This window comes from Zeugodacus cucurbitae, chromosome Y (assembly GCF_028554725.1).
Source record: "Zeugodacus cucurbitae isolate PBARC_wt_2022May chromosome Y, idZeuCucr1.2, whole genome shotgun sequence".
NCBI lineage: Eukaryota > Metazoa > Arthropoda > Insecta > Diptera > Tephritidae > Zeugodacus > Zeugodacus cucurbitae.
Genome location: NC_071673.1, coordinates 9,750,640 through 9,764,362, shown reverse-complemented (window position 1 = coordinate 9,764,362; position 13,723 = coordinate 9,750,640). Strand labels below are relative to the sequence as shown.

General features: G+C 37.3%; 2 protein-coding genes across 2 annotated transcripts; one reads left to right on the top strand and one right to left on the bottom strand.

Annotated features, from left to right (window-relative positions):
• The first annotated feature begins 2,906 nt into the window (after positions 1-2,906).
• On the top strand, positions 2,907-6,348 carry LOC128923509 (ATP-dependent DNA helicase pif1-like). The gene is made up of 2 exons (XM_054235768.1): positions 2,907-4,193; positions 6,325-6,348. The coding sequence occupies exons 1-2, from the start codon at positions 2,907-2,909 to the stop codon at positions 6,346-6,348; spliced, it is 1,311 nt and encodes a 436-aa protein (XP_054091743.1).
• Positions 6,349-8,192: 1,844 nt separating this feature from the next.
• LOC128923508 (uncharacterized) lies at positions 8,193-13,333 on the bottom strand. Its single transcript, XM_054235767.1, has 2 exons — positions 11,581-13,333; positions 8,193-8,317 (listed from the first exon to the last, which is right to left on the bottom strand). The coding sequence occupies exons 1-2, from the start codon at positions 13,331-13,333 to the stop codon at positions 8,193-8,195; spliced, it is 1,878 nt and encodes a 625-aa protein (XP_054091742.1).
• Positions 13,334-13,723: the final 390 nt, after the last annotated feature.

Genomic DNA, 13,723 nt, shown 5'->3' with positions numbered 1-13,723 from the left:
ATACAAAATACTGCAAATGAAAGGACTGAAGAAGAACAAGAAATTGCACGTGAACAGCGCCGCAATAGTATGGCTCGACTTCGTGCTTCTCAATCACGAGAGCAAAGTGAAGCAGCCCGTGAAACAGCTCGGTTGGCAATGCAGAATCGTCGAGCGAACAACAGAAGTCAACAAATAGATAATTTGCGACGCAGAACAAGATATTTAGCTGATTTGAATCGAGCTGCGTTTCGATACGATTGCAACAATGATTACAGCTTGCATCCTAGCGTTTGCATTGGGCAAATGGACGTTGTTTGCGAGTATTGTGGTGCATTAAAGTTTTCCGGAGAAACGCCTGGATTATGCTGCGTTAATGGTAAAGTGAAATTGCCAGTGTTGACTCCGCCACATGAGCCATTGTATTCATTGCTTTGCGGCGAAACACAAGAATCACGCTACTTTCTTGCAAATACTCGAAAATACAATAGTTGTTTCCAAATGACGTCATTTGGGGCAGACATTATCGAAGAAGGAGGTTTTAATCCGACATTTAAGGTATTTATTTTTGTACTTACATAGAATGTAGTTAAAGAATAACTTAGTTTATCTATTGGTATGTATTATACTACTCTCCTACAGAAAAAGTGTTTATAACCCAGTTAATACTGTCTGGTTTTTATTTTGTAGATACAAGGACAGATTCACCGTCGAATTGGAACATTACTACCTTTCGAAGATACACAGAATAAATTTTTACAAATATATTTCATGGGCAACATGGAAGAACAACTTGATCGACACCTAGGGATCAATGCAGGAATGAAGCGAGCAATTCTTCAAGACTTGCAGTGTCTGCTTCATGAACATCATGCGTTGGTCAGGTTGTTTAAGAGTGCTTTAGAGCGCATGCCAAATGATGACTATAAAGTTGTCATCAAAGCAGATAAACGACCATCTGGAACACAGGAACGCACATTTAATGCTCCAACAGTAGACGAAGTTGCCATCCTGATTGTTGGTGAACAATTGGAAAAACGCGATATTGTGCTTACACGTCGCGATACTGGGCAACTGCAACAAATATCGGAAACTCATCGATCATATGACGCATTGCAATACCCACTGATGTTTTGGCAAGGAGAAGATGGATATTATTTTAATATTAAAATGATAAATCCATTGAATGGTAAAGTATCAGTATCTTAATAATGGTTAATGTCTGTATTATTTGCCTTTGAAATGGTTAATTATCAAATTTTTAATTTCAGGTGAAGAAACTACAAAGAAAGTTAGCTCAATGAATTATTATGCATATCGTTTGATGATTCGTCAAAATGCTGACAACTATTTGCTGCGATTTCGTCGATTGTTTCAGCAGTATTGCGTTGACATGTATGTAAAAATAGAAACGGAACGTTTAACATTTATTAGGTTGAACCAAGCCAAACTGCGTTCTGAGGAGTACATCCATTTACGTGATGCAGTTAGTACTGAAGGAAATGCAGCTAATATTGGTCGATTAACTATTCTGCCGGCGACGTACATTGGTAGCCCACGTCATATGCATGAATATGCACAAGATGCAATGACATATGTTCGTCATTACGGCCGGCCAGATCTCTTTATTACTTTTACCTGTAATCCAAAATTGATAGAAATTACTCAATTGCTGCTTCCCGGACAAACATCAAATGATAGACACGACATCACAGCACGTATATTCAGGCAAAAAATTCGGTCCCTGATGAACTTTATTGTTAAACAACGCGTCTTTGGAGATACTCGATGCTGGATGTATTCAATCGAATGGCAAAAGCGAGGCCTGCCGCACGCACACATTCTTATTTGGTTAGTGGAAAGAATTCAGCCTGACCAAATAGATGATATCATATGTGCCGAGATTCCTGATCATGAAGTCGATCCAGACCTACATGATGTTGTTACTACTAATATGATTCATGGACCGTGTGGTGCCATCAACCCCCAATCACCTTGCATGGTCGATGGAAAGTGCTCTAAACGATATCCACGGAAATTAACGGCGGAGACTGTCACTGGCAACGATGGGTATCCGCTGTATCGGCGTCGATCACCAGATGACAACGGTCGAACTGTCACAACGAAAGTGAAAAGAATGGATTTCGTTGTCGACAACAGTTGGATTGTTCCATATTCGCCACTTATTTCTAAAACGTTCAAGACACATTGAACGAAAGGCAGTGATATGGCGGTTTTTGGATTGCAATCCTCGAATACCAACGATGAAATTTCACGCTATCAAGTTGGTCGTTATGTGAACTGTAATGAAGCGATTTGGCGTATATTCGCATTTCCCATTCACGAACGTCATCCTACTGTTATACATTTGGCGGTGCATCTAGAGAATGGTCAACGAGTATATTTCACGGCTTCGAATGCTACGCAACGTGCTGAAACACCTCCAGCAACTACATTGACCAGTTTTTTTTGCAATCTGCCAAAGCGATCAGTTTGCACGAACTTTGATTTACTCGGAGATGCCACGTTATTATACTTGGAATGCTTCATCCAAGAATTTTCAAAGACGGAAGCAAGGTGATGCGGTTTCTGGGTATCCAGATGTGCGTTCTACTGATGCTCTTGGTCGTATGTATACAGTTCATCCAAAGAATGATGAATGTTTCTATTTGCGGTTGTTGCTGGTAAATGTGCGTGGGCCAACTTCATTTGAGACACTACGAACTGTTAATGGTGTAATATTCCCAACATATCGTGCTGCATGTGAAGAATTGAACTTATTAGAAAACGATACCCATTGGGATACGACAATCGCTGAAGCCATTATCTCTGCATCTCCAAGTCAGATACGCACATTATTCGCTATCATAATTTCGACATGTTTTCCATCAAACCCATGTAACCTGTGGCACAAATACAAGGATAGTATGTCAGAAGATATGTTACATCAAAGTCGTGTCAGTTCCAGAAATCACGATATTGAGATGAATGAGGAGATACATAATCGTGCTTTACTCTTGATCGAAGATATGTGTTACCTCATGTGCGGTAATTTATTAATCAGGTTAGGAATGCCAGCGCCAAATCGTGAAATGAATGACGCATTTAATCGAGAATTGGAACGGGAACGTGAATATGATCACCAGGAATTAGATTTAGTAGTTCAAAGGAATGTACCCCTGTTGAATTACCAACAAAAGAAAGTTTATGATACTTTAATGAAGGCAATCGCTGATGAAAATGGTGGTTTATATTTCCTAGATGCCCCTGGTGGAACTGGCAAGACATTCCTTATGTCATTAGTTTTAGCAACTGTTCGGGCGAGATCCAACATAGCGGTTGCAGTTGCTTCTTCTGGAATAGCAGCCACATTGTTAGAAGGATGCCGTACGGCTCATTCAGCATTCAAATTACCGTTAAATCTTCAAACTATTGAAGAACCAATGTGTAATATGGCAAAACACTCAGCAATGGCCAAAGTTTTAGCGACATCGAAAATCATCGTCTGGGACGAATGCACAATGGCGCATAAACGTGCATTAGAAGCACTTAACCGAACATTAAAAGATTTACGCAATGACTCGCGATGTTTTGGAGGAGCAATGATTTTACTGTCTGGCGATTTCCGCCAAATACTGCCACTAATTCCAAGATCTACGGCTGCCGACGAAATAAACGCTTGCCTCAAATCGTCAAATCTATGGCGCTATGTGAAGAAACTGCAGCTGACAACAAACATGAGAGTTACATTGCTTAATGATACATCTGCTGAAGATTTCTCGGAGCAATTGCTGACTATCGGTAATGGTCAAGTACCTGTCGATGAATCGAGCGGATTAATATCATTTCCAAATAATTTCTGTAATTTTGTCTCATCAAAAGACGAACTTATCAACAATGTATTTCCAAATATTATTTCTAACTACAAAAATAATGAATGGTTGAGTGAGCGAGCAATTTTAGCGGCTAAGAATAAAGATGTAGATGACCTGAACTACATAATTCAAAATAAGATCATTGGAACAATGCATTCATTCAAATCTATTGACTGCGTCACAAATGAAGATGAAGCCACCAACTATCCAATTGAATTTTTAAACTCTTTGGACGTGCCTGGCTTACCACCGCACAATTTACGCCTAAAGGTTGGCTCCGTAGTAATCATGCTTCGAAACATAAACCAACCAAAACTGTGCAACGGTACGCGTTTGGTGGTTAGTAAATTGATGAACAATGTAATTTACGCTATGATAATGATAGGAAAATTCAAAGGTGAGGAAGTTCTCATTCCGAGGATCCCGATGATCCCAACCGATATGCCGTTTGAATTTAAAAGACTTCAATTTCAATCAACAAATCACAAGGCCAATACTTAAAAGTTTGTGGTTTAAATCTAGAACATTCATGTTTTTCCCATGGTCAATTATACGTGGCATGTTCACGGGTCGGAAGACCATCTGCGTTGTTTGTTTTTGCGCCTGATAATAAAACAAACAAGTAAGGAAGGGCTAAGTTCGGGTGTAACCGAACATTTTATACTCTCGCAATTTATTAATGTAATTTTATAAAGACAACACAATTCGACCCATATATTCGGCATAAAGTTCAATAGAATAACGAAAATCATCATAAATAGTATATGGGGACTGAGGTAATTCCTAAACCGATTTCACTCGTTTTCACCACCAAGATACAATGTATCGAAGACTATACGATCACTTAATTTAATATTACTTATAATTAGGTATATAGGATCTGGGGGAAGTTATGACCCGATTTTTACCATTTCAGGTACAGAGAGAAACTGTTATAAGAAAAAAATTCAGAGGGAATGAATTACATTAAAATATCTGAGGGATTTACCTATATTTTCGGTGAAAAATTAACCTTAGCACTGAGTTCTTCATGTTTGATATCAGGGGCCTTGAAAAGTCATGGTCCGATTTTGACAATTTTTCCACAAGTGATGTCACAGCTCAAATACAGTATTTGTGTAAAGTTTTATTCCGCTAGCTTCATTGGTTCCTTATGAATACATTATAAAGTGAACGAATCAGATGGAATTCAAAATTGGGTTATATGGGAAGTAGACGTAGTTGTGAACCGATTTCGCCCATATTCCACCCGTGTCATCAGGGTGTCAAGAAAGTGTTATATACCGAATTTCATTGAAATCGGTCGAATAGTTCTTGAGATATGGTTTTTGACCCATAAGTGGGCGACGCCACGCCCATTTTCCATTTTGTAAAAAAATCTCAGTGCAGCTTTCTTCTGCCATTTCTTATGTAAAATTTGGTGTTTCTGACGTTTTTCGTTAGGGTGTTAACCCACTTTTCGTAATTTTCAACCTAACCTTTGTATGGGAGGTGGGCGTGGTTATTATCCGATTTCTTTCATTTTTGGACTGTATAAGGAAATGGCTAAAAGAAACGACTGCAGAAAGTTTGGCTTATATAGCTTTATTGGTTTGCGAGTTATATACAAAAAACTTATTTGAGGGCGGGGTCACGCCCACTTTTCCAAAAAAATTACATCCAAATGTGCCCCTCCCTAATGGGATCCTATGTTCCAAATTTCATTTTCATAACTTTATTTATGGCTTAGTTATGACACTGTATAGGTTTTCGGTTTCCTCCATTTTGTGGGCGTGGCAGTGGACCGATTTTGGCCATTTTCGAAAGCAACCTCCTCAGGGTGCCAAGGAACATGTGTTCCAAGTTTCATTAAGATATCTTAATTTTTACTCAAGTTATCGCTTGCACGGACAGACGGACAGACGGACGGACAGACATCCGGATTTCAAATCTACTCGTCATCCTGATCATTTATGTATATATAACCCCATATCTAACTCTTATATTTCTTTGTGACACAAACAACCGTTATGTGAACAAAACTATGATACTCTGTGCAACAGGTTGCGAGAGTATAAAAATGTCGTGTATCACAAGGTGCTTAAGTGAAGAGCAACCTATGTACTAAAATACAGAAATAATAATGAATGATTAATGTAGTTATTTAATTTTATTTTGAATTTTTTCGAATAAAATAAAAAAAAACTGCTTATTTATTACCATTAAGGCGGAACAAAGTTCGCCGGGTCAGCTAGTAGAGCTATAAAAATTACACGGCGGGACAACACTATTAGTACGATTTCGGATCTGCACTGTTCATAAGACGCACTCCAATATCCATTAATATTTTGGCAAGGACAGGATGAATATCACCTTAACATCAAACAATGTGATCCAAATACTGGTAAATTTGACAATTAACTATTTAATTTCTTATATATGTATGTATTGCTTTTAATTTCTTATTTAATTTCTTTATTATTCTGTTTAGGTAATACAAGAGATAAAAAAGTAAGTTTAATGAACTACTACGCAAGCCGATTAATGATTAGGAATAATCAGGATAACTATATTCTTCGATATCGTCAGCTATTCCATCAATACATTGTGGATATGTATGCTAAGACCGAAAGCGAACGCTTGCGATTCATTCGATACAACCAGCAGAAATTACGATCAGAAGAATATATTCACTTACGAGATGCTATTGTCGGAAACATCGATGGAAATTTAAACCCCAATGACATCGGTAATGCTTTCATTTTACCTTCAAGCTACATCGGTAGTCCACGGAACATGCAGGAATACATACAGGATGCGATGACTTACGTACGTAATTACGGTCGTCCAGATTTGTTTATAACTTTTACATGTAATCCGAATTGGGAGGATATACAAACGTTATTATTACCAGGACAACAAGCAATACATCGACATGATATAACTGCGCGTGTGTTCAAACAAAAACTGAAATCCTTAATTGATTTCTTTGTTAAATATTCAGTTTTCGGCAACACACGTTGTTGGCTTTATTCTATTGAGTGACAAAAGCGAGGTTTGCCTCATGCCCACATTTTAGTTTGGCTTAAAGATAAAATCCGTCCAGAAGAAATTGATCAAATAATTTTAGCCGAAATTTCAGACCCATCAATTGATCGAGAATTGTTTGATGTTGTTACCAATCAAATGATCCACGGACCGTGCGGTACTTTTAACATGGCATCGCCATGCATGGAAAATGTAAGAAGCATTTCCCAAAGAATTATACGAATGATACAATCACGGATACTGACGGTTATCCTATGTATCGCCGCAGAAATGTTGCGAATGGTGGCCATACATTCACAATCCGGCAATCAAATAATACAAATCAAGTAGAAATTGGCAATCAGTGGGTGGACCATATTCACCATTACTTTCAAAAACGTTTAAGGCTCATATCAATGTCGAGCTTTGCAGTTCCGTAAAATCAATTAAGTACATATGTAAATATGTCAACAAAGGTAGTGACTTGGCCGTAATTGAATTATAAAACCTAAATAAGAATGATGAAATAACACGATACCAAATGGGTAGATACATCAGCAGCAACGAAGCAATTTGGCATACTCTTAGCTTTCCCATATATGAAAGATACCCTTCAGTCCAGCATTTAGCAGTGCATCTTGAAAACGGTCAGAGTGTATACTTCACTGAAGAAAATGTTCTCCAAAGAGAGGTTGAGGCTCCAAAAACGACACTAACTGAAGTTTTTACATTGTGTCAAAAACTTGGTATTTTAGGCCAATTCGCAAAGACGCTACTATACACTGATGTTCCACGCTATTTTCCATGGAACAAATCAGGTAAAAGATGGGAGCCACGGAAACAAGGAAAACCACATCCTTCTATTACAGGCATATTCAAAGCTAAGACATTGGGACGACTTTACACTGTACATCCAAAACAAAGTGAATGCTTCTATTTACGTTTGTTATTGGTGAATGTTCCCGGACCAACGTCTTTCAAATTTTTGCGAACAGTTAATGCCCGAGTATTTAATACATATCAAGATGCATGTCGCGAACTGCAATTGCTAGAAGACGATAACCATTGGGACGTAACACTTGCCGATGCTGCGTTCACATCAACGCCAAATAACATTCGTCACCTGTTTGCAATTATTTTGACGACGTGTTATCCATCACAAGCAACCACTTTGTGGGAGAAATATAAAAATTGTATGACGGAAGACATATTGCACCGAATTAGACAAACAGAGCAATGCCCAAACATAGATTACACGCCAGTGATGTATAATGAAACGTTAGTGTTGATCGAGGATTTATGTATTTTAATTTCAAATTCACCACTAAATTATTATGGTATGCCATCACCTGATCGTCCGACCACCGACTTAATTAACACCGATTTACAACGAGAAAAACAATATGACCATGGTAGTTTAGCTACAATTATCGCGAACAGTGAGCCATTATTGACAGCTGAACAAAAAATTATTTATAATCAGATTATGCTGACTGTTGCTGCTAAACAAGGCGGCTTTTTCTTCTTGGACGCACCAGGTGGAACCGGTAAGACATTTTTAATATCGTTGATTCTTGCCAAGATACGGTCACAACTGAAAATCGCATTGGCAGTTACATCATCAGGCATTGCGGCTACTATGCTAGATGGTGGGCGAACGGCACATTCAGCATTTAAGTTGCCATTACAAATTCATAGCAACCCAAACGCAATATGTAACATAAAAAAAAAATAGCGCAATAGCTGCAGTGTTGCAAAGAAGTTCTATCATTATTTGTGATGAGTGCACAATGGCTCACAAATATTCACTCGAGGCATTGCACCGAACTATGCAAGATTTGAACGGCAATAATAAACTTTTTGGAGGTGCTGTCATATTGCTATCTGGTGATTTCCGACAGACGTTGCCGGTCATACCTCGCTCTACTTTCGCCGATGAGATTAACGCATGTTTAAAAAAATCATTTTTATGGAGAAATGTTAAAACACTTCGATTGACTATAAACATGCGCGTACATTTACTTAATGATCCATTAGCACATATATTTTCGGAACAATTGCTAGATATTGGGAACGGTACAATAGAACGGCAACCAAACACGCAATGCATTAAACTGCCAGATAATTTCTGCACTGTTGTTCACACAAAAATTGAATCGATCTGATGTCTTTTAAATCAATCGATACTGTTGTCGATGAAAATGAAAGTGTAAATTTTCCAACTGAATTTTTAAACTCTCAAGATATACCCGGAATGCCACCACATATTCTTCGGTTGAAGATTGGTTCAATTATTATTCTTCTGCGTAATTTGAATCCCCCTCGGTTATGTAACGGTACACGTTTGGTCATCAAAAAGTTAACAGGGAATATTCTTGAAGCAACCATTTTGACTGGAAAGTTTAAAGGAGAAGTGGTCCTGTTGCTCCGTATTCCAATGATACCGTCAGAATCTACGATACCATTAAGAAGACTACAGTTTCCTATTCGTTTAGCTTTTGCCATATCCATTAATAAGTCTCAAGGCCAAACAATGTCCATTTGTGGGTTAGATTTGGATAATCCATGTTTTTCCCATGGGCAATTATATGTTGCATGCTCACGTGTGGGAAAACCATCAAATCTATTTGTGTTAGCTCGAGACAGGTTAACCAAAAATATTGTGCACCAATTAGTGCTAAGTTAAATTAAAATGTTTATAATTCAAAAAAATAAATACTACTATTAAAAATTAAGAATTATCTTTCCTAAGATTATAAAATTAAATGTTACATGTTATCAACTAATAATTTTGTAATTAACTTATTTGTTAAAACAAATTTTATGAAAATTTGTGCTTATTATCAACTCTACGAAAATTTTCATCAATAATTTTAAAAATTTTGACCTCAAGTTCAAATCTCAATCCCGTGGATTTTTATACCACATATGTATATACTAAGGTTTCCGTCTTTATTCATAAATAATAATTTCACTGTAGTGAATAGTTTACTACAACATAGCAAATCTAAAAGTGAGGAAATGTTCATTCTGAGAATTCGATTGATTCAATCCGATTTATCGTTTAAGTTCAAAATTTTACAGTTTCATATGTACATACATAGGTATGTATGTGTCATGTTAGCGTGTTGGAGAGCCATCTTCTTTATTTGTTTACACGCTACGCAACAAAACAAAGAACGAACTTCGCCAAAAATATTTATATTGATCAGAGACGTTATTCCCTGAATATATTAACATTCCATACAAATAAATGGCCTTAAACAGAGTTCAAAAAGCGTTTTAACTATTTCAAATAAAAATTGGGCGGGGCGAAGTTCGCCGGGTCAGCTAGTCTGAATATATAAAAATCACGTGTCACGTTGTTTGTTTTCGATGGACTCCTAAACTACTGAACCGATTTTAATGAAATTTTTAACACTGTGTGCAGGTTGGTCCAACTTGAAAGATAGGATAGTTTATAACTCTCCTTATAGTCGCATTATTTATTTATTGCAAATTATTTCTTTATTATTAGCAAAGAGCTATCCACCAGTTGGTGGCGCTAAGTGCGCTATGTTACAGTAGATGGCGCTATATTTCTTTCTAAATTTTCATGGATTTAGGCTGTCATAACAAAAGCTGCCACTTGCTAAAAACATTAAATGAAAATGCGTTGTTTGAAGTTTATATTATACGAATCTATGACTTCCAATATTCTAAATTTAAGAAAAAATCACATACAATCCGTGAAATAAATAAAGTTATGTACATATGTATGGTCAGACAAATAAGCAATGCTGCCACTCTTTTCCAGTAAATCTTCCTCGAATTTGGGAGATTTCAGAGGAATTTAGGAAATCGCAGAGTTGATTTCTGCATGTATTTCCTAAATGCAAAAAAAATTTCATTTATTTGCATTTAGGTATAGAATTTTGTATGGCTAATGCCCGGTTTCACAGTACATACTTAAGTTGTGCCTAAATAAAAACTTTGCTAAGTATTGTTGCAAACTGAGTAGTCGTTTGCGTTTCACAGTCAATGCTTAATTTCTATAAAATTTTATTATGATATATGGCATCGTTATGGGCATTTAGGTATAGAATTTTGTATGGCTAATGCCCGGTTTCACAGTCCATACTTAAGTTGTGTCTAAATAAAATCTTAGCTAAGTATTGTTGCAAACTGAGTAGTCGTTTGCGTTTCACAGTCAATGCTTAATTTCTATAAAATTTTATTATGATATATGGCAACGTTATGGGCAACATATGTTTTACAAATATCATTCATAAAAATATGTTTGAAATATTTAAATTACTAGCTGACCCGGCGAACTTTGTTCCGCCTTAATGGCAATAAATAAGCAGTTTTTTTTTATTTTATTCGAAAAAATACAAAATAAAATTAAATAACTACATTAATCATTCATTATTATTTCTGTATTTTAGTACATAGGTTGCTCTTCACTTAAGCACCTTGTGATACACGACATTTTTTGTTTTATTATCAGGCGCAAAAACAAACAACGCAGATGGTCTTCCGACCCGTGAACATGCCACGTATAATTGACCATGGGAAAAACATGAATGTTCTAGATTTAAACCACAAACTTTTAAGGATTGGCCTTGTGATTTGTTGATTGTCACGGCAAATGCAAGAAGTATCGGAAATTGAAGTCTTTTAAATTCAAACGGCATATCGGTTGGGATCATCGGGATCCTCGGAATGAGAACTTCCTCACCTTTGAATTTTCCTATCATTATCGTAGCGTAAATTACATTGTTCATCAATTTACTAACCACCAAACGCGTACCGTTGCACAGTTTTGGTTGGTTTATGTTTCGAAGCATGATTACTACGGAGCCAACGTTTAGGCGTAAATTGTGCGGTGGTAAGCCAGGCACGTCCAAAGAGTTTAAAAATTCAATTGGATAGTTGATGGCTTCATCTTCATTTGTGACGCAGTCAATAGATTTGAATGAATGCATTGTTCCAATGATCTTATTTTGAATTATGTAGTTCAGGTCATCTACATCTTTATTCTTAGCCGCTAAAATTGCTCGCTCACTCAACCATTCATTATTTTTGTAGTTAGAAATAATATTTGGAAATACATTGTTGATAAGTTCGTCTTTTGATGAGACAAAATTACAGAAATTATTTGGAAATGATATTAATCCGCTCGATTCATCGACAGGTACTTGACCATTACCGATAGTCAGCAATTGCTCCGAGAAATCTTCAGCAGATGTATCATTAAGCAATGTAACTCTCATGTTTGTTGTCAGCTGCAGTTTCTTCACATAGCGCCATAGATTTGACGATTTGAGGCAAGCGTTTATTTCGTCGGCAGCCGTAGATCTTGGAATTACTGGCAGTATTTGGCGGAAATCGCCAGACAGTAAAATCATTGCTCCTCCAAAACATCTCGAGTCATTGCGTAAATCTTTTAATGTTCGGTTAAGTGCTTCTAATGCACGTTTATGCGCCATTGTGCATTCGTCCCAGATGATGATTTTCGATGTCGCTAAAACTTTGGCCATTGCTGAGTGTTTTGCCATATTACACATTGGTTCTTCAATAGTTTGAAGATTTAACGGTAATTTGAATGCTGAATGAGCCGTACGGCATCCTTCTAACAATGTGGCTGCTATTCCAGAAGAAGCAACTGCAACCGCTATGTTGGATCTCGCCCGAACAGTTGCTAAAACTAATGACATAAGGAATGTCTTGCCAGTTCCACCAGGGGCATCTAGGAAATATAAACCACCATTTTCATCAGCGATTGCCTTCATTAAAGTATCATAAACTTTCTTTTGTTGGTAATTCAACAGGGGTACATTCCTTTGAACTACTAAATCTAATTCCTGGTGATCATATTCACGTTCCCGTTCCAATTCTCGATTAAATGCGTCATTCATTTCACGATTTGGCGCTGGCATTCCTAACCTGATTAATAAATTACCGCACATGAGGTAACACATATCTTCGATCAAGAGTAAAGCACGATTATGTATCTCCTCATTCATCTCAATATCGTGATTTCTGGAACTGACACGACTTTGATGTAACATATCTTCTGACATACTATCCTTGTATTTGTGCCACAGGTTACATGGGTTTGATGGAAAACATGTCGAAATTATGATAGCGAATAATGTGCGTATCTGACTTGGAGATGCAGAGATAATGGCTTCAGCGATTGTCGTATCCCAATGGGTATCGTTTTCTAATAAGTTCAATTCTTCACATGCAGCACGATATGTTGGGAATATTACACCATTAACAGTTCGTAGTGTCTCAAATGAAGTTGGTCCACGCACATTTACCAGCAACAACCGCAAATAGAAACATTCATCATTCTTTGGATGAACTGTATACATACGACCAAGAGCATCAGTAGAACGCACATCTGGATACCCAGAAACCGCATCACCTTGCTTCCGTCTTTGAAAATTCTTGGATGAAGCATTCCAAGTATAATAACGTGGCATCTCCGAGTAAATCAAAGTTCGTGCAAACTGATCGCTTTGGCAGATTGCAAAAAAAACTGGTCAATGTAGTTGCTGGAGGTGTTTCAGCACGTTGCGTAGCATTCGAAGCCGTGAAATATACTCGTTGACCATTCTCTAGATGCACCGCCAAATGTATAACAGTAGGATGACGTTCGTGAATGGGAAATGCGAATATACGCCAAATCGCTTCATTACAGTTCACATAACGACCAACTTGATAGCGTGAAATTTCATCGTTGGTATTCGAGGATTGCAATCCAAAAACCGCCATATCACTGCCTTTCGTTCAATGTGTCTTGAACGTTTTAGAAATAAGTGGCGAATATGGAACAATCCAACTGTTGTCGACAACGAAATCCATTCTTTTCA

Excerpts from the sequence above, each read along its gene's own strand:
- LOC128923509 (XM_054235768.1), top strand. The coding sequence starts at position 2,907 with ATGTCAGAAGATATGTTACATCAAAGTCGTGTCAGTTCCAGAAATCAC. Across the intron at positions 4,194-6,324 it reads GCAACGGTACGCGTTTGGTG|GTAATACAAGAGATAAAAAA; the intron begins GTTAGTAAATTG and ends TATTCTGTTTAG.
- LOC128923508 (XM_054235767.1), bottom strand. The coding sequence starts at position 13,333 with ATGCCACGTTATTATACTTGGAATGCTTCATCCAAGAATTTTCAAAGA. Across the intron at positions 8,318-11,580 it reads AATGATAGGAAAATTCAAAG|CTGTCAATAATGGCTCACTG; the intron begins GTGAGGAAGTTC and ends TTTTTTGTTCAG.